Genomic DNA, 27,193 nt, shown 5'->3' on the forward strand with positions numbered 1-27,193 from the left:
GAGGGCTCAGGGGCAGAGACCAGCAGAGTTCAGGTGTGATCCTACAACGCACGGGCATCTTGCTTTCTGTGTCAACGAGGAGGTTTAGAGGGTAAAGGTGCTTGCTATCCAAACCTCGCAATCTGAGTTCAATCCCCACATCTCACAATGGGAGAAGAGACCAACTCCAAAGTTATCCTTTGACGTCCACATGGATGCTATGGCCTGGCCTGCGAGCGCGCGCGCACGCACGCACACACACACACACACACACACACACACACACACACACACCCCAATAAAACATGTTTTATTTTGATAAATCTTTCTTCTTTAAAAGTAACATATACTTGTCCATAAAGCAACTTTAGCACAAGGAGGCTCTACAGCCGCCCTCTACCTTGAGTCTCTAATGAGTTACCTGATGACCAGAGGGAGACCAGGAGGTCAGGGATCCAGTGTGCTAAAGGGGAGGGGTGGGTGTAACATAGAAGGAAATAACATGTGATCACAGGACAGCTTTGTTGAGCACCTGGGGTTTACATGGCTCCTGAGTAACCTTATGTACACCACTGCCCAAGGAGAGGAGTTCCACTGACAGTCCCATTTTACAGATGGGAAAATTGAGACCTCAAGAGAGGAAAGCTGCCTAAGCTTGCATTAATAGGTAGCAAGCTCTGGATTTAGATATATACAAGTATAAAGTCTTTCTGCTTCTCTGTGTGTGGAGGTCAGAATCCTTCTCACTTCTCCCCCAGTCCTCCAAAGCCTGGTTTTAATAAACCCATGCTGGTAAAGAGCCATGGGCTTTGGGCTCACTGGTGCCTTCCAAATTTCTCTGTTTCCCTGGTTCAACAGACTGACCTTTGACACACACCTTCTACTCATCTAGAGCGCAAAGGATGGGGGGGTGGTGAGCCATTTGCCATTGAGCTGAAAGCTCTGGGGACATTCCACAGAAATACCAAAATCTACTACTGCCAAATTTTAGTCAGGAGCACAGAGAGGGAACTGCACTTACTAAGATGAGGGCTCAGACCTGGCACGACTTCTGGTTGAGCGACAGATGGCCACCTTGTCCACTGGCATCACTGTTCCCAGACTAGTGTCAGCCACCAGCAGCATATGAGCCATGAAGGGACGGTTCGTCTGTCCCCATGTGCATTCCAGCCAGGCCACACTTACAGTTGAAGGCAACGCTGGGTGTGGTGCACACTCCTTTAACTCCAGCACTTGGGAGGCAAAGGCAGGAGGATCTCTGAGTTCAAGCCAAAGCCAACCTGGTCTATGGAGTGAGGCCACACAGGCCTCTCAGACAGAGGGGTATGGACAGGCTGGGTTCCTATGTGTGAAGGGAGGAATCCTGCAGACACTGGAGCTAAACCCCTCCCCCAACCTCCAAGCCCGACACACGCATGTGTCCTGCTTCTACCAGGCTGTGAACAGCAGATTGTGTTCCTCCTAGATGTGCTGTGATCACATATCTCCAGATCACATGTCGATAGGAGGCACACCCTTGGCCTCTCACAGGTGATGGCAGCATATGGCCAGTTTATACTGTGAGGCTGCCTCTGCGTCTCCAAGACAGGGTCCAAGTCACCACCAATTCTCAAAGCCTTGATAAGGACCATAAGTCCAACTTCTGGACAGAACAGTCAACAATCAGTGGTCCCCTTCTGCAAAGCCCTCCCATTGAAGGTAGCCCTGGGGAGAATTGTCAGCATCTCCTGGCCCAGAGAGTTAAAAGGAACATAGCCAGGAGGTCCTGTTTGAGCTGAGTGTGGAAATCTCTAGAAACATCCCAGTAATGTGCAGTAATTTCCCACAAATGCTCTCAGCAACCCATTTCCCACATGGGGACACAGAGGCTAACAGCTGTGGTCATTCGGGAAGCAAAGTCCTCCCTTCAGACCTTAATGTACATTGTGAGTAACTGCCTGGAGATGCCGTCTTTCCGAGGGACACCAGAGCTCTGGGCTCACTTCAGGGTCCAGATAAGCACAGCTGTGTAGAGATGAGAGGGCATTCATTCGCCCAACCTCACAGAACCCGTGAGTCGTAGGGGGTGGCATCAGCATCAGGCCTGCCTGTGGGAGCTCTGCTTCTTGTTGTCCCCCCCTCCCCAGGACAGGGCCCCTTCACATCCTTGCCCTCCACAAAATATAATGCCATGGGTGACAGAGCATTTGTTCACTAATGGCATGTGTGACTGTCCCTTACAGTGTAAGAGAATAAGACTTTTAAAGTCTAAAGAACTAAACCTCACTGCCTTGGGACAGTAGCTAGCCTTAGAGAACGGTAGTGAGTGAAGAGCAGTGCTGTCTGAGAGAATACAAGAGACGGAAGTTCAAATTCCTAGATGCTACATGTCTTGAGTGAACTTAATTCTGATGTTGTTAAAGTCAGTGTATCCAAATGTTTACATTTCAAAAGCGTCACTATATATAAAAAATATTTTTTAAAAATGTTACTACAGGGGAAGGGCTAGGGGGTAGGGAGATGGCTCAGTCCTTGAGGGCACATACATCTCTTGCAGAGGACCTGGGTTCGGTTCTTAGCATCAACTGAAGCTACTGGTCTTCGGGAGCACCTGCCTTCCTATGAATATGCATACAGTGGAAAGTAGTAAAAACAATGTCCCGGGCAATGGGCAAAGGGATGCCTTGTGGTGCTCTTACATCAGTTAAGGGCAGAGCAGGTGGCAGTCCTTTGTGCATGGTAACTTGATGTCTGGCTTGGTGGCCAAAGCTGGCTTACGCCTAGGACTCGTCAAAGTAAAAATCAAGTCCAGGCAGCGCAGCATGGGAAGAGGAAGACAGACAGAGGCCTGTGGACCACCATGCCAGCCTTCGACATGACCTCTGGTGCATAGCGCAGGCGGACATAACACCTGTTTGCCACCACACGTGCAGCCTGAATGGAGGATGTCACCCAGGGGATCTGTCAGCCATGGCCAGCCTGCAGTGGGGCGACCACGATGTGCGAGTCTGTGGTGGTCAGATGGGAGAGAAAGAGAAGTGGAGCAGCTTGAGCGCTCTGAAGAGAGATGGGACTGGAGACTCGAGGGCGAGAGGAGGAGCCAGCTGTGACGGGCGAGCCCCACCACCTGAAGCCATGGTAAGTAAGGTCCCAGCCCAAGGCCGCTGAGGGTCATGTCTGAGTCTGAGGCTATACAATAACAAGGGTTGGTGTTGATGTCCATATTCGCATTACCACTAGAGAACATGGTTGGGGCAGCCTCCAGGGCCGGTGGATGTCCAGAGGCTGTGCATAACTGGCCCTGCCCCTCACTGGATGCAGCACTCTTGGAAAGCTTGGCCCATCTCTCACCCCCACAGCACTGGAAGAGTGGGACCTGTGCCTCACACCCGCAGCACAGTGGGGCTGACCCTGGTGGCAGGGGTGTGAGTCAGCCGGCCCTCAGGGTGTATGAGCTGACTCTGCTACTCATCTGGCATGGGGTAGATCATGCACAGGTGATGCCCCCCATCTTCCTACCCCTCACCACCTCCAGCAGTTAGGAAAGCTGCCCAGAGTCATGCGCTCAGGAGAGCTAGAGCTCGACCTTCCCCTCACCAACTGCAGCACTCAGGAGATCTGGCTCTGTACCTCGTCTGGGCGGCACAGAAGAGCTAGTCTGGGGTGGGATGGGTGGCTGGGAGAGCTGGCTCCCTGCAGTGGCTGGGAGCGCTGGCCTTGGGGTCATGAGGACAGGAGAGCTGACTTGGCACCTCATCAGCTGTAGCACTCCGAAGGGTGGGCCCTGAACCTCGCCCGGGAACATAAGTGAGCTGGCCCTGATGGCTAAGGCATGGGTAAGCCAGCCCCAGGGTATGAGACTGGGAGAGCTAGCCTAGCCTCGCACTTGGGAGAGTAGGCCAGCATCTTGACTGGGTATCACAATGGAGCTTGCTCTGGACGAGTGGGTGCAGGTGAGGCAACCCAAGGGCGTAAGAGCAGGTGGGTTGACCTTGTCCTCTACCAGTGAAGGCAGCACTGGGTGGTCTGGCCCGAGCAGTGCTGGAGAGCTCACCCTGGTGGTGTGGATAAGAGAGAGCCAGCCGCTGACCAGCTCAGCTGCCACTCAGGCCCAGATCCAGGGCTCTGAATCAGCTCACCCCAAATCTGTATCATCTGGAATCACTGGGAAATGTGAAAGGGCCGGTCCTGCTGATCCTACAAGATCTCCATGGCGCAGGACAACAGGATAGCCAGGAGGAGTCCCAGTGAAGATCTAATGTTGTCTGTACCACGAAAGCCAGAGATCTTGAACCAGACCAATGACTCACTGCAACTAACATTTGCAAGTGAAGATGTGTGGACAGAGGGATGCACTGTGTGACACACTGTGACCCACTACAGCTTCCACGGTTTTCCGTGCTTTGTTTGTTTTGTTGTTTGCGGCTGTGCTTTATTTTGAGGGGTTGCAAGGGTCTACATGGAGGGATGGGGAGATGAGAAGGGCTGGGGTGCGCGATGTGAAACTCACAAAAAAAAATCAATAAAAAAGTTTGGAAAAACAGCAAAAATAAATCTTTTTAAACTTGTTACTAGGAACTCTCATCTTTCCTTCCCACACAATAGCTTTGGGAAGCCCTGTGCCTCTGCACCTCTGCCAGCCGTTATTTCCTTGCCTGTCAGCACCCCAGGAGACAGAGGAGGCCTTCACAGTTGGCAGGGCCCACAGACTCTGGCCACTCTGCTGAAGCTAGGCTGTGCATCATCCCTAAAACTCTCTACAGTCAAGCTCTAAGAGACCTTTGACACCTAAGAACCTGGATAGAGTCTCTATCAACCCCAGCTGGCAGGTTCCACTCTAGTCCTTAGCACCCACTGTGGGCAAGACAACATGAGGACCAGCTCTTGGGGAGACACAAGGCATGCAGGACACCTCTGCTCTGCACAGTGTCCCTCTGCAGGGAAGAGATGGACTGCAGTGCATCCAGAGACCAACCCCGGAAGACCCTGGGGAAGTGGCTTCTCTGAGGGCATGCTCACATGGTTTTTACCGCTAGTCCCTAAACACAGTGTGACAAACGCTTCAGGCATTTCCTTCGTCACGATTCTTCAGCACTGGCTAAAGAATAGGAGGGCGTGTCTAAGCTACACGCACATCTTGTCATTTTGTATAAGGGACTTGAGGAGACACCCAGGGACTAATGTCACAGGAAGGCTATGTTTACCAAAAGCTACTCATCACCAGGCCCTGAGGCTCCCTGCTGCCCTGTTTTAACTCTCGTTATTAGAGGAGTTCTTATTGACTGTTTCATTTTACTGATGGGAAACCAAGGACATGTATGTCACCCATACCGCTCTGACTTGGACAACCAGAGAACACATCAGCAAAGCAGTGTGAAAGCTCCCTGTGGGGTTGGGTCAGCTGAGGGAAAGTGTTTCCAGAAGAGCGAGGGCCATGGTATCCCAGTGTCCTGGTCAGGAAGAAGGAAGCAGGTCCCAGGATAAGGCAGGGCACACAGGCTCAGGAGTCAAGCATGCCCCATACAGACACAGGATCCTCAGAGCCAGGTGGAAGCAGGAATTCTGGTGCTGACAGAATTCCTTACCAGCAGCCTATTCACAGGCACTGTGTGAGAAGGGTCCAGATCCAACCACCTAGTTCTGAAGAGCACCCACTACCCACTCCTGGACATAATGCCAAGTTGACTCCAACTCCCCAAAATATTTACCAGAAGGATCTGGGCACAGACTCCGTTCTGTAAACTTGGATGCGATTCCAGGGCTGAAGAGACAGATCTCCCGGAAAACCAGATAAACTTTCCCTCACATTCTAAATAACGAGAGGGGGGTGGGGAGGAGAAGGAAATAAATCAACCCTTCCCACTGCCCAACTTAAAAGGGATTATGATCCAGAGCAAGGAGGGAGCAAAGCTGCTGTGTCCTTATCGGGCACAAGGCCGCTCCAGACACAAACAAAACTTTTGGCAGGCATCCTTCTTCCTCATCGGAGGGGAGCAAGCAGTGCTCATGCACAGGCTCAAAGCCGCCCTGAGTACACGCAGGCTGATCTTCCCCTAAACTTCTGAAAAAGAAGGGCCCCTTCTGGGAACCAGGACACCAGATGTAGCTTGAGCAACAGAATGAGGCCTGTGAACCTCCAGGTCCCAAGGGTAGCTAACCCGGAGTTCAAATCTCTCACTGCTCGGGCCCTGGTAATAGAAAGAGGAGGGGTGAGGAGTAGTGTGGGGAGAGGAGGTTGTTCCCGGCCTCCACACCGTTGCCCTCAGCATCAGGGATGGGATAAAGGAGATAGCAACCATAGGACAACAACCCTCACTCCTGAGGACACACTGAGAGGCAGGTACGGCTGCTGTCTCCAGATGACAGATAAGCCAGAGTCCCAGGACCAGTAAAGACAGCACCAGATCTGACCAGACCTCCAGATCTCAATCTGGTGTCCCCTCCCCCAGTTTCTGGCTCCGTCTTCCAGCTCAGCCTGTCTCTATCCCTGCCCGACACCCTTACGCTGCATAGCCCTAAATCCCCCCCCCCCCCAGAAAGGAGAGGCGAACACAGTTGCATGTTCACCCTTCCCCCCTCCCCAGCCCGTGCCATCTCCTGGCACCCACTCCCACTCTAGAAACGCAGCCTGGCCTCCCCAGGGGCCCATCCAAGAAGCAAGCTTTCCGACATAATATTTTCCTCCCACAGAACGTGAGAATAAAGGGCTCTTTGCTTGTCTCTTGAAATAACTGGCTCTCACCATAAAGCAACCTCAGCCCAGTAAAAATATTTCTGTAAAACTTGGTAACTCTATCTGCAGCTCCTTTTCTGAACGTCAAAAAACCTTGGAGAATGAAATACGGCCAAGGCAGACGTTATGACAAGCTCATGAAGTCATGTCTACCCCAGGCAGTCCTCCCGGGCACGGTGATTAATTTGCTGTTAACCACAGGGACTTTGTGTCTTAATACACTCAAAGCAAAAACACCAGTTCACATTTCTGCTGAACAATACCCACCACCCCTGGCTCAGGGGGCAGCCAAGTGGGCAGCAGAGCCACGTCTGGGCCCAGGGGCCTGGATGGATTCCGGAGAGCTGAGAATCCCCAAGTTGGCCATGATACACAGGTGAGTCGCCCTCTGTGGCTTGGACTTGCTTGCTCACGGAGGCAGTGAGCATTTTAAGTTAGGGGTATTGGACGGAAACTGAGGACCCCTATGGAAAAGTTAGGGGAAGGGTTGAAGGAACTGAAGGAGATGACAACCCCATAGGAAGACCAACACAGTCAACTGACCTGGACCCCTAGGAGCTCCCAGAGGCTAAGCCACTGACCAAAGAGCATACACAGGCTACTCCGAGGCCCCAGGGCCTCTGTACATACCAGAGGACTGCCATGTCTGGCCTCAGTGGGAGACTTGATGCCCCAGGGAAGGGAGATACTGGGAGCACCCTCTCAGAAGGGAAAGGGAGAGGGGGCAGGGGAGGGGGAGAACTCTGGAGGAGGGACCAGGAGGCGGGGCAACATTTGGGATGTTAATAAATAAAATAATTAATAAAAATTGTTTTAAAAAGTTAGGGGTGCTTAAGTGAGTGTACAAGCACTTAACCCAAGTCACTCCAGGGCACTAAGAAAGGCACAGGGCTTGTACAGACCTCAATCTTCTCATCTGTCAACGGGGGAAGCTCACTCTGGAGAATCAGGAGCGCAGGGGACAGGTCCCTCTGAGCCTCTGCGACCACCACACAGTAGTTGAGGCCCTAGCAAATGCTGTTCTAGGCCCAAAGAGATAGAGATGGGTGTACAGATGGCAGCTACCAGCACAGGTTATTACCTCACGGAATCCTAAGAACAAGGTGGAGGCTGTCCCCCACACTACACAGGAGAAACAATGTAAATTCCAGTCCAAAGCTGCACCCCAAGCTCTGGGTCCCCTACCGTTGGCAGATTCACACATAGGAAGGCAAGATGAAATGAAGTGTGTGTGTGTGTGTGTGTGTGTGTGTGTGTGTGTGTGTGTGTGTAGAGAGAAAGGGAGAGAGTAAAGAGAATGATCAAAACGTTATTTTATATTACCGTTTTATTTGTTTGTTCATTTGTTTAAAGAGGGTCTCACTGTAACTTCAGCTGGCCTGAACTTGCTCTGAACACCAGACTGGCCTCCACTCATAGACCCACCTCGCTCGGCTTTCCAAGTGCTGGGAATAAAACTACACCTGTGTGAAAACCCCACGATTAAGATCATCTGCTATTTGGGTGCGTTGTTTGCAGTGCTGGGAACCAAATCCAGGACTAGCAGCTGCCTCTTCTATTCCACACAAATCAAGGGAAGAGTTTCTGACCTGGGAACTCTAGCTACACTAGCCCTACAGTAAGGAAGAAGGGCACGCATCCAAGGTGGAGAATACATGGGCTTCCAAGGGCTGCTATCACACCAGGCTGGGAAGGATTCCCTGGTCTCCCCATGCAGAGGTTGGGAACTGAGAAGGAAAGAGCTCCTGTGGGCTGCATGGGGGAAAGACAAACCACCCAGTCTTTCTGAAACCCAATGCCCTCCCCCGCCATATTTCTCCCCAAAGTTTGACTACTTTATCTGGTGGCCCTGTCCCAACTGCTAGCCATCCTTTGGTGAGTCTTCGGCTCAGGGAGCTGGGCACGCACACTCTAGCTCTCCCCACTCATCAGCATGTGTAGCCTTCCCGTGAATTCCCAAGGATCTCTTACAGACATTCCCAAGGGACTCAGCGTGAGACTGAGGGTCAGGGCGACCCAACTCTGCAGGAGAGTATATGGCCCAGGTCAAAACGATGGAGAGATAGCCTGGAATTTTCTAGAACGTGCAGGTGACGCAGAAGCTTGAACTACTGGGAAGGGCTCACACTGACTAAAGAGACGGCCTCTGAATGAAGCCAACGTCAAGTGGACAGAGACAGACACCACCATCCTGCTCTGGGACAGGTGCTCTGAGCTCCAGACCCAACAACAACCCCAAGCAACAGATGATTTTAACTGTGACGTTTGAAATGTTTGAGCCAGGCATGGGAGCGCATGCCCTTAATCTCAGCATTCGGGAAACCAAGCTAGGTGGGACGCCACAGACATGATTTAGGAGAAAGGTGAGGCCGTGCTCACACGGCGAGGGAGAAGCAACCTGGAACCCTCTGCAAAGACCCAGAACAGAAACCCCTGCACACTTGTGTGTGACCTTCTCTTCACGCTACCGGGAGCCTCCAAACCTCAGATATTCTGAGTGTCTTCTGCCTGCCAAGCGGGGCCCAGCCCATAGAGGACCGCTCTGCAGAATCTGAAGTACAAGCTCAGTTTCCCCAAGCAAAGAATCCTGGCCAATTAATGTATTACAGCGAACAAGGCTTTGGGAGCCAGAAAGCCTCTGCTTAACCCCAGTTGGGGGGGCAGCTGCTCTAGCACAGAGGTCTGCCTTCCAGTACCCTATAGCAACCTTCCAGTACCCTATAGCAACCTTCCAGTACCCTACAGCAACCTTCCAGTACCCTACAGCAAACCTTCCAGTACCCTATAGCAAACCTTCCAGTACCCTACAGCAAACCTTCCAGTACCCTACAGCAACCTTCCAGTACCCTATAGCAACCTTCCAGTACCTATAGCAAACCTTCCAGTACCCTATAGCAACCTTCCAGTACCCTATAGCAACCTTCCAGTACCCTACAGCAAACCTTCCAGTACCCTATAGCAACCTTCCAGTACCCTACAGCAAACCTTCCAGTACCCTATAGCAAACCTTCCAGTACCCTATAGCAACCTTCCAGTACCCTACAGCAAACCTTTCAGTACCCTATAGCAACCTTCCAGTACCCTATAGCAACCTTCCAGTACCCTACAGCAAACCTTCCAGTACCCTATAGCAACCTTCCAGTACCCTACAACAACCTTCCAGTACCCTACAGCAAACCTTCCAGTACCCTATAGCAAACCTTCCAGTACCCTATAGCAACCTTCCAGTACCCTACAGCAACCTTCCAGTACCCTACAGCAAACCTTCCAGTACCCTATAGCAACCTTCCAGTACCCTATAGCAACCTTCCAGTACCCTACAGCAAACCTTCCAGTACCGTATAGCAACCTTCCAGTACCCTACAGCAACCTTCCAGTACCCTACAGCAAACCTTCCAGTACCCTATAGCAAACCTTCCAGTACCCTATAGCAACCTTCCAGTACCCTACAGCAACCTTCCAGTACCCTACAGCAACCTTCCAGTACACTACAGCAACCTTCCAGTACCCTATAGCAAACCTTCCAGTACCCTACAGCAACCTTCCAGTACCCTATAGCAACCTTCCAGTACCCTATAGCAACCTTCCAGTACCCTACAGCAAACCTTCCAGTACCCTATAGCAAACCTTCCAGTACCCTATAGCAACCTTCCAGTACCCTATAGCAACCTTCCAGTACCCTATAGCAACCTTCCAGTACCCTATAGCAACCTTCCAGTACCCTACAGCAAAATCTGTGGCAGGTGCCCACCCCAGTCCATACTGAAAAAGCCTCACCCTGGAGCTGCACAAGAAATAGCCACACAGGAGCTCCAGAATTAAGTATTTGTAATATAGGGCTCAAGTTCTCCCTCCCACTCTTCTAGAAGGAAGTCTAGGATCACTGAAAACCACAACTGGGAGGGGGGAGGGGGGTTGTCAGTGGCCAGTGGGACTGGCTTCTCCTGCCACAGCATTTCTGTGCCTCTAACGCCTCTGATGGTCTACAGGAGAGGGTGGACCAGAGCTTCCTTTCAAAAGTGTAGAGAACGTTCTTTTGCCACCTCCTGCTGCAAATATACTTCACATACACACACACACACACACACACACACACACACACACACACACACACACACAGAGGGAGGGGCAGGGGCTGGAGATAGGGGTGAGAAGGTGAGGTTTAGCCAGCTGCACAGCCTGTCTTCCTCCTCAGACCAGACCTGGTCAAGAAGTAGGCAGTGGCCACATTCTGGAGGTCTTTTAAATTTACACGTCAACCCACTCAAACCAAGCTTATCTCATTAGAGCTCCGTAGCTGGACCACGCTCCCATACAGCACACACAGTAGCCCAGAGCACTGTAATCACAAGAAAAACCATCAGATTGAGCTACACTGCCCACTCTTCCTTTTCACATCCCCTTCAGCCCTCCAGTTGAGAGTAGCCCCATATCAAACCTGTCTGTGGAAGTCTAAGCTCTCATGGGAGCTTAGCTCCAGCCACAGGAGTAGGAAGAGGGAGACAGACTCATTGACTCAGAGTCTGACACCAGTCAGAGTCACACAAGGCCCTCTTGGGTCCCCTACACCCAGTACCTGCCACTCTCTCTCTTACCCAAGCCAGCTCTGAACTCACACAATCCTCCTGCCTCAGCTTACCAAGTACACAAATGTGTACTATACCAGCTGGACTCTGCTCTTGAATCAGTACCCAGGAGGTCAGAAGCAGTGACTCACCCCAACCCTTCCTGAGAAGCTCCCCAGGGTGCCTCGTCCTCCCCTCCCCTCATTAAATGTACGGTTGTTCTGAGAAGTGTGAGCCCTGCACACTCATTCACCTAAAATGCCAAATAAGGAAGTGTGCAGTGTGAAAGTAAAATTCTCTGATCCTTCCAGATCTTTACACATCTAACTACACTCAGAAACAGCCCTGGGCAGACACGTGTGCATAGCTGTCCCCCAAGATCCCCAGAGACTGGCTTTAGGGCTCCCCGGCCATGGACACCAAAACTTGTCAACACCCAGGCCCTTCTTCACAATGACTCACTCTCCCTGCTGTCACCTGAGCAGAAGTCAGTGAAATGGCCACACTGCCACAGACGGACCTGGTAATGGATGGGTGAGTCCAGTTTTCTCCCTCTATGCATATTTCTGAACACGCCTGTTCAGGTACACCTCAGTTCTGCTGTGCCTCTCTGACCCCTGACCTCTCTTCACCAAGTCAGCACCCATAAAACCCAACTGTGACAACCATCCCAACAATCCCACCATGTCTGTATCTTGTGGATACTGCCCACCTCCCCTCTTTAAAAAGGTTGCCTATCAGTTGCTTTCTCTTCACACGCTCTCTATGGCAGGCTACAAAATGACAGAGATCACGTGTCCAGTACTTAGATATCTGTGGTCCCTTCCCTTAAATCCATGTTGTACCAAAGGGGATTTGGGACCACCAGTTCTAGCCCTGACCGTAAGAGTACTGGCCGGGCACTTGGAGAAGCCAAATAATAGCCAATGGATACCCGAGGTTCCTCAAGCAGCATCCATCATGGCTGCTCAGCCATGTGCCCTCTGAGATGGAGCTTCTGGCCTTCAGACTCAGATGATGACCTCAGTACAAGGCCCCTGCCTTCCTCTTCCTCTCCATTCCCATTGAGAAGGGAGCAGGCTCAGTACGAAAGCATTCACCCAATCCCTAGGAGTCCTGCCTTGGGGTTAAAAATGAAGTCAAAGCTCGGAAGCAAGAAACCAGAGTGAGGCACAGAGGTCAGAAAGCTTGGCCACATCTAACAGCTTGTAAGAGCTGAGCTGGGGCTTGAACCCAGGTATCCACGTCCCAAATCTAGAGCAGTGGCCAAACACCAGTGTTTTTCTAACACTGGTCGCGCTCTATCTACCATAAGAATGACATTATAATGGGCTTCTGTTATACATACACAAACATGGGTATACAGACTTTTTTTAAACCAATACAAAATGTAATACAAAACGGGTAGCCTTGCTGTAAGTGATAGTTGGTCTTAATTTTTCTAATTTTCTATTTAATTTTTCTGGCCACCAGTTGATTTTGGGAATGGAGCTGTTTAACACATAATTTTGAACCCGCTGGCATGGCTCTAAGCCAGCTGTACAGTTTTCCAGCCTGATTTGAGTCTTGCTCTAAGGAGGTCCTACCTTCATGTCAGGTGAGCCTCAGCACGTTAGCTGGGTGGCAGCATTAGTCTCGCCACCAGGTTGGTGGCTCTCAATCTTCCCAATGCTACCACCCTTTACTACAGTTCCTCACAGCTTGCTGATCCCCCAACCATAAAATTAGGTTCATTGCTACTGTAATTTTGCTACTCTTATGAGTCATAATGTAAATAGCTGATATCCAAAGGAGCCATGGCCCAGGTTAAGAACCACTGTGCTAGAGGAAGAGGGACTGCCCTGTTCAGATAGGAAATGTTCTCCCCAAAAGCTCAAGTACTCAAGTCTTGATCTCTAGGTAATGGCACCAAAGCCTTGAGGGAGTAGAGTATAGCTAGGAGACGTAGGTCCTGAAGGAGAAGGTCCTTAGGGATGTACTGTCTCTGACTCCTGCCTCTGCCTTCTGTCCTACTATGCTCCTCCACCCACCCCCAGCTCTGAGGGCCTACACCTTCTGAAACTATAAGCAAAATAATCCTTCCTCCCCTGTTATTTTCCTCTGCGTTTTGCCATTAAAGTAACAGGAAAACTGATTAACATCAGGGAAAAATATCAGTGCCTACCTCATCAGGATGCTGACAGAAGCAAGCAGTGAGGACAAGGACGGCATGGCTTCCTACGCAACAATCACCTCATCTTGCTGGGCACCCATGCTTACACGGAGCTGTGCACACGGGCTGCAGCTATGGAGCGTGTGTGCCCAGGGCTACCCCAGACATATACTCCCACAGGCAGGGGCAGGAATAGAGGCCCCCAGTACCCACAGAGAAGGCAACTGTGTTCCCAAGTAACCCAAGTTTCCTTGAGTCCTCTTTTGACTCCTGCAATCTGTCTAAGCCACTGGGAGAAAGGGTGCTACAAGAAAAATTCAAGGTCAAAACCAGCCCTGTCTCATGACACCCTAGAGAAGCCAGGTGTGGCAGGTATGGATCCATAACCAACACCTACAGGAAAGGCCTCTGAGTGGGGCTCCCTGCCCAAGCTTCTGAAGCTAGGTAAAGGAGAAGCCCCCCTGAATGGCTGTGGGTCTCTCCCCAGCCCTAGAGCAGACGGGCTCCGCTGTGCCTAACCTGCTCCATAGTCCGAACTAGGTGCTCAGAGAGTTGGGAAGGCTTGCCGGAGACACCTGATCCTCCCACAGGATGTGGCACATATCACCGTCCACTCTGGCAGGCACGGCTCACCCTCTGCCAGTCTAGAAGACTAGAGTCAGACTCCAGGAGGAGGCCAAGGGCTCTGTGCTGTTCATACAGCCTCTCTGCCTTTGTTTACCACCTACCCTGTGCCTGGAAAGCACATCTCCTACGTGCTCCTTGGGGCTCAGTACCCCAGCATCACTCCCTAACCTAACCTTAAGCCCTCACTCTCCTTCATGCCCCTGTTCGGAAGCATACTCAGACGCCCACTCTGACCATTTGTTTGGTCATGAGTGGACACACTAGAAAGCTCTAAGAGGCCGAGCGTCTGCTCCATTTTCCAACTTGCTGACATAAACCTATTTCACACACACACACGCACACCACCCCCCCACCCCCCTCCCCAGAGAACTCCCTGCGGTGGGAACAGTTCCTTTACAGATGTGAAGATGGAGGACCTGAGCCATTGCTGGCCCCAGGCCATGCATCAGGAAGCCCAGGCCGGACGCAGGTCTGATGTCAGCCTCTACAAAGCTGTCACACCTATAGACCAGCAGCCCACACAGCTGGTCCTCAGCAACAGCACTGATCCTCCTGTTGTCCTGCCTGCCATGGAAACAAACTGTGGCTTCCCAGCTCAGAGGGCTACCCGCTCTGTTCTGTTTGCAGCCACAGCCAGCTTTTCCTGTCAGGACAACAGTTTTAGCTTAGAGGAGTAGCTGCTTTGCCCACATGATGAAAGTGTCCTCAAGAGGCGGATACAAAGATCTCACAGGGAGATGCAGGCGATTCGGTTCCAGGCTTCGTCCGCTATGCATGCATGTCTTATCACTAAGTCCCTGCGCCCACAGGGCCGAGTTGAAAGCAGTCACAAGCACAGAGCGCAGGCCACACCCAGCTATCTGCTCATCCATAGGAAGTGATCCCTAACACTCCTGCCTCAGCCCCCTGAGCACTGGGATCACAGAGGCATGCCAACATTCATGTATGCAGTGTTTTAAATTCAGACATCTGGATTCTCTAAACCACCGGATGACAATGCCAAGGCCATGTTCCCCAGCGGCTAAGTGTTGGCTGGTCCTAAATGGCACTGCCCTCTTGAGGCAGGGTGTGTGTTCAGATGCCTTCTGCCCAGCCTGCTGCACTACCAGTGCGACTTCTTTGGCTCTGCAGGTTACTAAGGTCAGTATTAGCATCCCACGAAGCTTCCTCCATGAACCTCCATCTCTAATCTCACCCCCACAATCCCACCCTTGTCTGTGGGTTACGATTTTAAGAACCCCCTGTGGGATTCTTCCAAACCATGCTAGGAAGTGAATGCTACTACCAGTTCCCAGTTGTGAACATTGAGGCAGCCATGTTCATTCTACCTACTACAGCATGTACCCTAGAGAAGCTGACCCCTGGGTACCAGTCCCCTAGGAACTCCTTGCATGCTGACTTCTGAATTCAGCTAAAAGCATGACCTAGAAGGTAGAAAGTGAAATGGTTCCTTCCACTCTCCCCCCCCCCCGACCCCCCGCCACACACAAACACACACACACAGACTATGGCTCTGACCTCAGTTAATCACCTGGGCCTTAGCACTGACTGGTGCCAGACCACAGTTGTTTCAATACCCAGCAGGTTTCTCCCAACGTTGCTTGCAACTTTAGGACCTCAGGTATCTTCTCATTTAAGTTATCAACAATGTATCTGTTTCCCACCGCATCCACAGGTTGGCACAGAGACCTGGCTTAGTGCCTGAAGTCTCAATGAGAAAGCGTGCAGGCAGAATCAGAGCCCAGGCTGTGGTCATCCACAGCCCCTGTTCATCTTGATCTTGCTCTTTTTCTCCTAGCTTCTTGCCTGACTGCAGTCTCCCCAAGGGCCCCTGTATGGTCCCCAGAGAACCCAGAGCTGTGCTCACCCCAGTGCAGACCTGTGATCTTCATGGAGACCATGAAACCTTCTACCACCGCTTCATCTTCCAAAGTACTTCACGAGCCCTCTTCCCCCTCCACGGAAGAGATCACAGGCTTCTTTCATCACGCCGACCTCACACAAGGACACTTCAGGTTTTCCCTCTGGACAGAGACCTGAGCCCATAACACAGTGGGAAGGTGGCCAGGGGCTGGGTATGGTACCTTTAAATCCCAGCACTCAGCAGACAGACATCTGTGAGTTGGAGGCCAATCCAGGATACACAGAAGGTAACCAGGCCAGCCACGACGTCCACCAATATCTCCCACAAACTATGCTCTGTGGCTTTCTCCCTGACGCTTATCCAACATACAACCACTTTGACGTTCCCCCTATGCTCCTGCCTGTGGAGTTTAGCTCAAACCAGGTTTCCTCTGAGGACAGATACCTCTGACCCCAGCAGCTCCTGTTCTAGATCCAAAGTCCCCAGAGTGTCCCCTAACCTCCCTTTAATATCTTCACTGTTCAACACATACCTTCCAAGTGTGGGCCAACCTAACTCAGAAACACCTACAAAGACCCAGGGTATAGTATCTGCATTGAAAATACAGCTGCGTTCTTCAAAGCCCACAGCACAGCATCTGCATAGCAAGCACAGCTGCATTATATATATACACACATATATATAATATGTATATATTAATATATACCAGTATATTAATATATACCATATATTAATACCACATGTTAATATATACATATATGTTAATTAATACATGCATATAATTAATATATATGGTATATATATTATATATACTATATATACTATATAATATATGTATATATTAATATATATTATATATATACACACATATGCATATGTATATGTATATATCCTTTGGCAGCTATAAGGCACCAGTATTGAGCACTCCCTTGTCCTCACTCCTGAATACTGAAATTTACTGCCCAAGTCCCCTATATAACTAGGGGCCATACACGTATATAACCTGTGTACCCTCTCCTGTATACTTACATCAAGTCCACATTGCTTATAATACCTAATGAGGTGGTTTGAATGAGAATGACCCCCACAGGCTCATATGTTTGAATGTTTGATCCCCAGTCGGTGGAGCTGTTTGAAAAGGATTAAGAGGTGTGGCCTTGTTGGAGGAGGCGTGGCCTTGTTGGAGGAGGTGTGTCACTGGGGGCGGGCTTTGAGATTTCAAGAGACTCCTGCCATTTTGAGTTAGCACTCTCTACTTGTGGACCAAGACGTGAGCTCGCAGCTGTTCCTGCCGCCATACCCTCATTCCTCTATCGCGGACTCCAATCCTCCAAAACCATAAGCCCAATTACAAGTTGCTTTGGTCACAGCATCTTACCACATCATAATAAAATGCTATCTCGTCATCGGGATGTCTTGTTTAGGAAAAAAAAAAAAAAACAATGAGGGGAAAAGCCTGATCAACTTAGATGCTTTTTTTTTTTCCAAATATTTTCAGTTGATGCAGGGTCCACTCTGGACAGCTGACTCCATAATGTATCACAATCCATGGATTTACTTCAGGAGTGCAAAGAAGTTGAACACCAGGAACCTCAGTGATGTGGATTACATTAGGTATGGTGGCACTCACTGTAATCTCAGCAATCAAGAAGTTGAGGCAGAAGGATGGTGAGTTCCAGGCCAGTCTCGTCTACACAGCAAGATCCTGTCACGGAATAACACCAGAAACCTAAATCATACACCATGCCAGCAGAGTGACGCGGCTCATCCATATGCCAAAAAAACATTGGATAAAACTGAATGACTATTCCTAATTTAATAAATCTTAGAGAGTTGGGAAGTCAAGGCAAGTTATTCTAGCTAAAGAAATAGTACACATGACCTCTCACCGTTATTAAACAGAACTTAGGGAACATTCTTACTTAGTACCAAGGCGAGGGCAGGGGCATGAGCAGAAGGACCTGCCATCTTGTAAAATGAACCACCCAGACCAGCTCTGAGCCTCAGAGAACTCTGAACCTGACTGAAGTGTCTAACCAACTTATATTTTATTATCTGCATTGTAAAACATTTGTCTTCTACCAGGCTCTAAGCCTCACAGGAATGGCTTGTGGTCGGTTTTCATGTAGAAATGCATACTCCCCGTCTATGGCAGACACACAAATAGTGGGGCAGGAGGTGTCCTAACATACTAAACTAGAATGACATCATCCCGCTTCTCAGATGGAGAGGCCAAAGTTCAGAGGAGGGAAAGGCCCTTTAGTTGATGTCATGGGATGCAGCAAAGCCCACCTTACCCTGGGGCCCTCTAATAACCATCAGCCACACACAGGGCCACATGCCACAGTCAATGTGGCTCAGCAAGCCAGAACGATGACGCCCAAACTAATTCCTCGGGGCTGCTAAGCAAACATGGCCCTGGACAGGCCCCTTGGACAGAGCCACACTGGCTGGCCAAGGTTCCTGCGTATCCTGCTGAAGCTGAGGGTGACTTCAGCAGAAGGACCTACGGCTTTCCTCCTGAGCCTTGTGGCTGGTGCCCACATGTATAAACATCCCTCTCAGCTTGCCCGGGCATCTATCAAAGAATTACTTATGCCTCTGGAAGTGCGTGTTTAGAAAAGGCTCCCCACCCACCTGGGCTTGGCAGGGTGCGGCCTGGCCGGACTCTCGGGCTACCCTTTATAGAGGACTGCCCTTCATGGAGTGGGTATGCCTCTCCTCTGATCCAGCCTGAGAGCCTGCCCCGTCCATGCAGAGAGGCTGAGGCAGCTTCCCAGGATAAACGGAGCAGGGTGACATCAAAGCCCAGTTTCCAGATCCAACAAGCAAAGCCTTCAGCTTTCTCTGGGCCTTTCGTCCAGGGTGTTCTGAGCTCCTTCCTCACTCCTCTCTGACAGGAGGGCAGATATTTGGTTTGTGAGCAACTAGATTCCTTCCTTTCTCAGGAAGAGAGGGCTAGGGAAGAAGCCAGCAGAAGAAAGCAAGAGGGGAATCCTTCTGTGAGCAAGGAGTGGCAAGAGAAACGGGAACCAGCAAGAGAGGGAAGCCCAGAGGCTGCCGCAGGGGAAGTACCTGGACCCAACAAGCAGCCAAAAAGATCTCAAAGTTTGTCTAGCTAAGCAGAGTGTAAATTCACAGCTCTGGGCACCTGACACATCAACATGATGGCCCCCACTGTGGCCTCCACCTGGGAGGCCCGAGCAAGGGAGCTCTTCCTTCAGCTCAGCCTTCTTGTGCTCTGTGACACAGTGAACTCTCGGGGATGGATGTCAGCAGCCTCTTTCTCCCAAGCCCTTGAAGTGGCCTTCTCTGTCCTTCCGCAGCAGTGTCATCCCATCTCTACCCACACAGCTGAGCTTCCGACTCTCAAGCTGACTTCCACCTACAACCTGTTTCCAGAAGCCACCAACCCAACCGACAGCTGGGTAGAATCCCATCCTTAAACTACAGGTTAGCAAATTCCAAGGAGTAAGCAGGCAGCCTCACATGCCTGTCCCTGGAGAGGTAGCTCGAGCGTCCCAAGAGCTGCTTACCCATAGGGCTTTCCAAGACCAAGCTCCAGGGACACTTCCACTCTCCATGAGCCACCAAGCTCCAGTCTTGGTTTAAGGCTTGCTTCTACAATTTCACTAAGGATGGTGGACTCGGGAAAGATAAAACCTAGCCTCAGGAATAAAGGGTTTAAAAAAGCTGGCTAGGGGTTGGGGATTTAGCTCAGTGGTAGAGCGCTTGCCTAGCAAGCGCAAGGCTCTGGGTTCGGTCCCCAGCTCCGAAAAAAAAAAGGGAAGGAGGCAGCAAGGATAGTGACCAAATTTTCCTTTCTTCATTCATACACAGCAAGTGCCTGTTAACGTACTTCAGAAAAGAGATTGCATTTGGTGGCTGGCTCTTTTGTTAATGGCAGTTCAACTCTGACCACTTTAAGTGTCCAAGGAAGCAGGTGGTTGCTGATGGGGGTGTGGGAGGTGGGGAAGTAGGCTTCCTGGTACAAACAAGGACGCTCTCCGCCATCCTGTTCCCTCTCCTTCCAACACAAGGCAAGGAAGTTAACAGCCCCCAACTCTACTCTCAGCCACTTGTAGGAGATGCTGCCTGGATTGTGAATGAAGAGAGACGCACCGGCCCGTGGCTTGTAGGGTACAGGCAGCACATGCGGGCTGGCTCAAGAAGACCCAACGTCCTTCTTAAAGAAGTTTCAGAGGGGGAAAGGAACTACAACTTAAAGTGCCTCCAGGAAGTCCCATGACACAGATGGACCACAGCCAACAGGTGATGACACCCACTTGAAAAGACACAGACCAGGAGCAAACTGCTGTGATGTCTGGCACCGGGCACAGCACAGACTCCCAGGCCACTCCTTGCTGGCTCCCATGTACAGGTCTGTGAAGCTGTCCCCGAGTGCCACCAGCCAGGGAGACCCTCCCTAGACTACTCAAAGATTCCCTGAAGCCCCACCATCCTCAAAGCAAATCACCTTTCAATTCTTAAGCACTGAGTATTTAATTTATGCTCTACCTCAAATGTCAAGTCCACCTCCCAACACATAGCTTTGAAACCACGTAAGGAGGCCTAACACTTTCCATATGGTGAAGACGTGGGGCCTTTTAATTGTGCCAACTGGTATCATTCAAGGGTAATTCCCCTGGAATCCAGGATTCAGGCAGCAGCTGGGCCAGCCCCCAATCTCATCACACAGCCCCACCTGGCCCCATGCAGCCTGCCTGCACCCTCCTAATCTCCCCCAAATATCAAAATGTGCTAGGTGCCCCCTAATCAAATTACCAAAGTGCCTGGCAGCCGCCTTTGATCTACAGGGGCCTTGCCTGCCCCCTCCCCGCCCGGCCCCAGCCTATTTCTACAGTCTTGCTATAAAAGAACAAAAGGATCATAGTGCGAGGACTGAAGGTTGTTGGAGCCTGGTTACGCACATCCCTATATACACGTGTGCCCGCTCTCATGGCGTGGACATAGGCAAGGTGTCCGCCTTCATGCCTGAGTCTACTGCGGCACCTACGATGCGAGAGCTTCACCACAATGCCTCTGCTCACCTAGCTCGTCCACTGTGCCTTCTCTGGCTACCTGATGCTTTCTTCCTAGCGGCTCTCAGAGACACTGTCTACCCTCTCATACTACTGAGTTCATTCGTCTCCGCCACGTACTTGGCTCAGTCTACTGTCCTTCGTCCGCGTGCTTTTTCCGTCTCCAGTCATTCATGACTTTTCACCTTTGAGATATAGACTCCCTGTGCCTCATCAAGCATCCCCGAAAAGCAAAATTCCAGACCTTAGCCTGGGTTCCCACCAGAGGTGCCTACAGTAAAAGGGTCCAAGGGAGAAAAGAGCACACACATCAGGATCCCTACGTAAAGACCAACTCTCAACCCAGGTCCTATTCTTATCAAGGCTTATCTGCAGCAGCTCTGCTGTGGATGGTAACATTACTGTGCCCATTTTACAGATGTGCTCATGAAGACACGAAACACTCCTGTGACTTGCACGAGGTGACAATGCCCTGTGTAGGAGCCTGACCTCATTCACTTCTGTATGTGGGGGATGGGGATAAGGCTGAGTCCTGTGCCTGTGTGGCTGCCCTCACACTTTATGGCTCCTGCCACAGACACAGGAAAGGGAGGACCCCTCTTGCTTTTTCCTACCCTGCAACCAACTCATATGAACATGGTGGCAACTGTCTGTGAGCCCCTGACTGGAAACAAGGCAAGGCTTGGCTTCACGCGACTCAGTCTACACCAGTGACGGCAACTCGAGGTTTATGGGGAGATCAAGTTCACAGAAGCAATGTGCTTGGCACATGCGGGCACTCAGGCAACAGTGGTTCTCATGGCTGGCAACAATAGTGTCGTCAGTTTGATAAGGCAGTGAATGAGGTGTCCTCAGCCACTTTGGTGACAGGACAGGTGAAGAAGTAGATACAGATTTCCTAAGACAGCCCTGGTACAGGCTACAGGAAACTGCCAACCCTGGAAGCTAGCAGACTGCTAGAGTCCACACCCATCGACATCCTGATGATATCATAGAAGGACCCTGCCAGCCACCCCTCCCATGCCAGTGAGATTCATGGAATTAGCAGGACTTCAATGTGCTCGTCACACCACAGCCTATCCGCTACTCTGGGTGCCCCCGCCGTGTGAGCATTCCTTCTTACAGTCCCAACTAGGACCCCTTGAACTCAGCATCCCCCTGTATTGACTTTGAACTCACCTACCTCTTTCAACTTTGATTCATCCTAAGTGATATATCATCCATGAAATCATGCGTTTGATGTCCTAGTTATTTTTCACTGATTAAAAAAGATAAGTATCTAGAAAGATTAAAGATATTCCCCCCTAAAGACCACCTGAATTGCTTCACAGGACACCACCTGTGCGGCCCCACACTTTGGCTCAGCCTGGTCCTTCTCTAGGGTCGATGCGTGACCCCACTACTGTGGCCACCACAGGCTGGAAGCCAGGGATCCAGGACTGCTATTAAGATCCACTCTCAAGGAAACGGAGACCTCCCTCCCCCCACTCAACATCTTTGATGGCTGGGCCCACCCTCTAACTACCCAGCACATGTCACACTGATGGCTCTATGCCTCACATCTTCAAAAGGACTTTGAACAAATATTAATGACCCCTCCTTTTCTGAGAGGGGGGGTGAGGCAGGAAGGCAAGCAAGCACCATCTATCCCATGCTGTCCTCAGCTGGGGGAAGAAACCAGGCAACAAAATTCCGTGACTTCAGCAAAGCCACAGGCTTAAGCAGGGGCCCCCTCCCCCTGCTTCATTTCCCCCAATGGCAACTTTTACTGGCTTGCATTCCTCTTGCTGGGAACACTACTATTTAATTAAAAACGACAGACTTTTGTTTTCCTCTCCTTCTCCCCGCTCCCTCCCATCCTCCCAGCCTGGATGCCAAGGAGACCCACCAAAAACATGCGGGTAACATTTGTTATGGCTTTGAAGATAAAAGTCAATGGAAGCAAGCCCTCGCTGTGTTTCAAGTTTCCCCTCTAGCATGAAGTAAGGCTGCCTGGCAGTTTACGGGGGGGGGGGGGGGGGGGGAGGCAGAGAAGAGAGAAGAGAGAGAGAGAGAGAGAGAGAGAGAGAGAGAGAGAGAGAGGAGAGAGACAGAGCCTAAATAAATGTCATTCTGTAGGACTAGTTTATGAAAATAAACAGGCTGAAAAAACTAAAACTTGATTAATGGAAATCCTCTCTGTTAGCCTGTACTGAGCTGCAAACGCATCTGTTCATATGTCTAAATTGGATTGTTTTCATTGGTCCTTAAATAAATAAGTACATCAAAACCTGCAAATGGTGGGGGAAGCAAAAGTTTGTGGTTCTGTTGAAAGGCTCTAACTGCAGTCCCCCCAACCCCCACCTCAGACCAGTTTTGACCTTTCTACTAGGATAGCAGCTTCAGTCCTAGCCAGCAGCAAACTGGAAGGCCAGGAAGAGAAAGCCTGAGCCATGGAGTGGAAGGAGAGAGGTAGCTTATCCCAGAGAGAGGGCATTTAACACACATGCACACACACACACACACACACACACACACACCACACCACTCACACACATACTCATGCCACCTCCCTGCTGCAATGGTGCTGCCAGGTGCAACACACACACACACACACACACACACACACACACACACACACCATCTGAAGCCTCTATCACCCTCACCCAAAGAACAAGACCAAAGAACTAGCCAGACCTGAGGCTCAGTCTTTTCCCCCCTCCAAGTTAAAAAAAAAAAAATTAAATGTCACATCAAAAAGTTGATTCATCCTTTGATCCTTGGCTTGCAAGAGTTCCACGCAGACCATCTGAAAGCCCCGTGCAGAGTTCTGCAGCTCACAGGACATCTGTGAACACCAGTCCCAGGCCGAACACAGGGGCTGGAGTCACTCACTCCCCCAGCCCACTTGCTCTTGCAGAACAACTCCAGCCTGGAGAACCCCTTGGGTGAAGAAAGGGTGTACCCAGACCACTCTACAGAGACGCCCCCTCCCTTTCGGCCACACTAAGGGGGACAGCCAGGTCTCAGTGCCTCCAAACTCTACCTACACTCAGATGGCAGATGGCACTGATGAATGCCACAGACACAGTTGGAGGTAGCCACAGATCCTGGGCCAGCAGAGCCCTGCCCTCTACCCAGACACTCCTGTCTCCCTTTAGTCTTAACCCCTCCCCGTGGAAAAGCTGGCCACAAAAGCAAAGCAGAGGAGCCCCAAACCCCAACACACACACACACACACACACACACACACACACACACACACACACACACGGTACAGCCTCCCCACCCCACTGGACTTGTATCACCTCCTCCGTGGCATTCCCTCCCCAAGCAACCCTCCGTGCCCAGCTGGGCAGGAGACTGGCGCCCACTTGATCGACAAGGGTCCTCCAAAGCAAGGGGCACAAGTAGGGCTAGTAGGGCACACAGTGGCTGAGAAGGGATTTGGGGACTTAAGACAATGTGCAAACGGGATGCTAAAAGTTGGAGATCCTCAGCCGCTCCCCGAGGCTGAAAGGGGTGAAAGGGTATAACAGAGTGGGGGCCATACCCGGGCGCCTCGACCAACAGTGCCTGCCAATCTCAGCTGTCGGGGTCCTGAGACGCTGCCTGGACAGCGCTGCCTCCCGATCCACTCCTCGATGCCTTTCCTTGCCCAAGCAGCGCTTACTGCAAAGCTGTCACCTGAGGCGGGAAGAACGGGAAGACATTGAGTCTGGGCCCCCCAGCTAGCAAAAGTTACCTGAGAGTGAAGGGAAGGAGACAGGCGGCACAGCCGGGTGAGTAAAGACTTGGCAAAAGGATCAAGCGCCGGACAGAGCAGAATCCAAAAGAGGGAAATAGTCAAGAAAGGGGGCTCGGCGAGATCCTAAGTGCAAGGAAGATTCAGAAGGTGAAAGGGAGTAGGCAGTACCCTGACTGAAGGAGTTCAGGGACCAGAAGGAGCGTGGGAGGCAGGGACTGCGGAGGAGAAAGCTGAGGGTCAGCAGAGAAGGTGCCCTGGGAGCAGAGACCAAGTTCTCCTGAGAAGGGGCTGGCTAGAGGAAGGCGCAAGATCTTGGGGATTTTAAGGGAAGACCCCACCGCCAAAGTGGAGGGGGTTAGGGTCAGCAGTGGGAGCACCGGGCTGTGGGGAACGGGTAGGAGGGGCAGAGGGGCCCCAAAGAGCGCTCCCGGGGCGGGGCTGGGGGCTGAGGCAGCCCTGGTAATGAGATCCAGCGGCAAGGCGGTTCGCGCCGCCTCCCTCGCGCCCCCCGGGCCAGTGGCCCGCGCGCCTACCTTCCGGGCTCTCCCTGCGCTTGCACACGGCGGCTGTGGGCACATCGCGCGCGGCGGCGGCGGCGGCGGCGGGAGCCGGAAAGAAAGGAGAGGGAGAGTTAGCACCGGCGGGAGGACGCGGGGCCGCGGCAGGCGCGCGGGCGAGGACACTGACCCGGCTTCGAGTGAAGTTTCCCCATGCTGGGGCGCGGCAGCCGGGCGTCCTAAGCCATGCGTCCGGCCGCCGACCCCGCGCCAGCCTTGCTCGCCTCCTCCTCACAGTCCGCGCGCGGAGCGCAGCCCTAGGCGGCGCCGGGACGCGCTCCTACAGCGGTCGCCGCGGCCGGACTGACGCCCGGGCGCGCCGAGCCCCCTGCCCGCCGCCACGGCCCCGCGCCTCCCCAAGCGCCCATTGGCCGGCAGCGGCCCATCAAAGGCGAGGCGGACGCGGCGGGGCGGGTAGAGGCGGGGCCTGCGGGTAGGGGCTGGCCAAGGGGCGGGCCCACGGAGGGCGTGGTCTGTGGGCGGGGATAGGGGTGGACCCTCGATGGGGAGGGGCTTTGGGTGTGCTGGGCCCTAAACCCCCTGTGTGAACCTCGGGGCGGGAGTGGGGACCGGGTGGAGGCTCTGGCCGCTGGGTGGTGGAGCAGCGCTGCCCTCGCTGGTGACACTGAGACTTCCCTCTTCTCTGCATGTCCTCTGGAGCTGCCAGAGTGGGACTGAATGACTCGAGTTCACAGGTGGGGAAACTGAGGTCACAACTGGCAACCTCAGATGCCCTAGCGCACGCGTCTACTGCTCTCCCATGATGCTGTCCCTTCCCAGACTTACAGAGCCTAGTCTTCTACAAAAAGTGGTCCCTGTTTTCAGCTGCCTGCCCTTTTCTTTGATTCCTCTGGGTTTTGCGTTTGTTTGAGGTTTTTTGTTTTTGTTTTTGTTTTTGTTTTTGTTTTTGTTTTTCCATCCATTTGGGAGTCCCGTAGAAATCAACCGGGCGCCTCGCTAGCTAGGGCGAGTTCGGCCCACTCCTGTTAACGACAAGTGTCCATTAGCCCCGAGCTGCCCCCCCCCCCAGTCCCTCGCAACCTTTCTTCGCCCATGGGCTCCTGAGTGCCCAACTGGGGTCGGGGCGAGCTGCCAAACTGTGAGGCCGGGAGCGGTGAACCGCCGGATCTTTGATCTTTCTTAGTTTCCGTTTTCCCCTTCCCCCCTGCAGTTCTGCAGACCCCAAGGGCCTGTTTGTTTTGTCTGGGGAGGTCTCTGCAAAGGGGAGGGCGACTTAAAGGCTTCCACCACACCTTTGTGGTCCCCAGAACAACATTTCTGCTGGCCCGGCGCTAAGCTTATCCTAGTATCTGGCAGCCTGGGCGTGGGAAAGAACCAGTTCTGCTCTTACAGCTAAACGCTGCTTCGAGCCTCAGTTTTACGATCTGTAGAGTGGAGACTTATTTCTCCCCACTTCTTTTAACCTGCTCCCCTGTGCGACGCTACTGAACAGAAACAGGTGGGCTATATTGGTTGGTCGTTTTAGACTTCAAGTAAGCACTTTGTGGGAAGAGATCTGGGAATCAATCCCAAAGCACTGGTTTAACAAGCCAGTTCGAGGCAAGCAAATACTGTTAACTGAGCTATGTCCTCAGCCCTAGGCACTGCGGGTTTTTTTTTTTTTAAACTTAAGCAGGTGTGTCACCCAGATGGCTGAACTGGTAAAGTTGCTTGCCACCTACCCTGAGGATCTGAGCTCCATCCCCAGAGACCACTTGGTGAAAGGAGAGGCCATCTGCTGCAAAATTACCCCTTACACACACACCTCCACACCCATGTGCCCACATACAACATATCCACACACTAAATAAATACATGTAAACTTAAAATTAAAGATAAAGGGTGAAGTTGGTTTGACCCAAGACAGCCAAAATAACATCAGTTGTCACATTCTTTGTTTTCCCGCCGTCTTTAAAGTCTGGTGTGCGTTTTACACTTGAAGAACGTCTCAAACAGAAGAGCCACCCT

The 27,193-nt window shown here is 51.7% G+C and overlaps 1 protein-coding gene across 1 annotated transcript in view; it reads right to left on the reverse strand.

Annotated features, from left to right (window-relative positions):
* Positions 1-25,475, reverse strand: part of Nkd1 (NKD inhibitor of WNT signaling pathway 1) — a 73,049-nt gene extending 47,574 nt beyond the window's left edge. Inside the window, exons 1-3 of the mRNA NM_001271381.1 lie at positions 25,356-25,475; positions 25,202-25,234; positions 24,474-24,607 (exon numbers count right to left, since the gene is read on the reverse strand). Of these exons, the coding sequence (NP_001258310.1) occupies positions 24,474-24,607; positions 25,202-25,234; positions 25,356-25,380 (192 nt within the window). The 5' untranslated portion in view covers positions 25,381-25,475. The remainder of the gene's footprint in view (positions 1-24,473; positions 24,608-25,201; positions 25,235-25,355) is intronic.
* Between the last annotated feature and the right edge of the window lie 1,718 nt (positions 25,476-27,193).

The sequence above is a fragment of the Rattus norvegicus genome, chromosome 19 (assembly GCF_021556685.1).
Source record: "Rattus norvegicus strain SHRSP/BbbUtx chromosome 19, alternate assembly SHRSP_T2T, whole genome shotgun sequence".
NCBI classification, from domain to species: domain Eukaryota; kingdom Metazoa; phylum Chordata; class Mammalia; order Rodentia; family Muridae; genus Rattus; species Rattus norvegicus.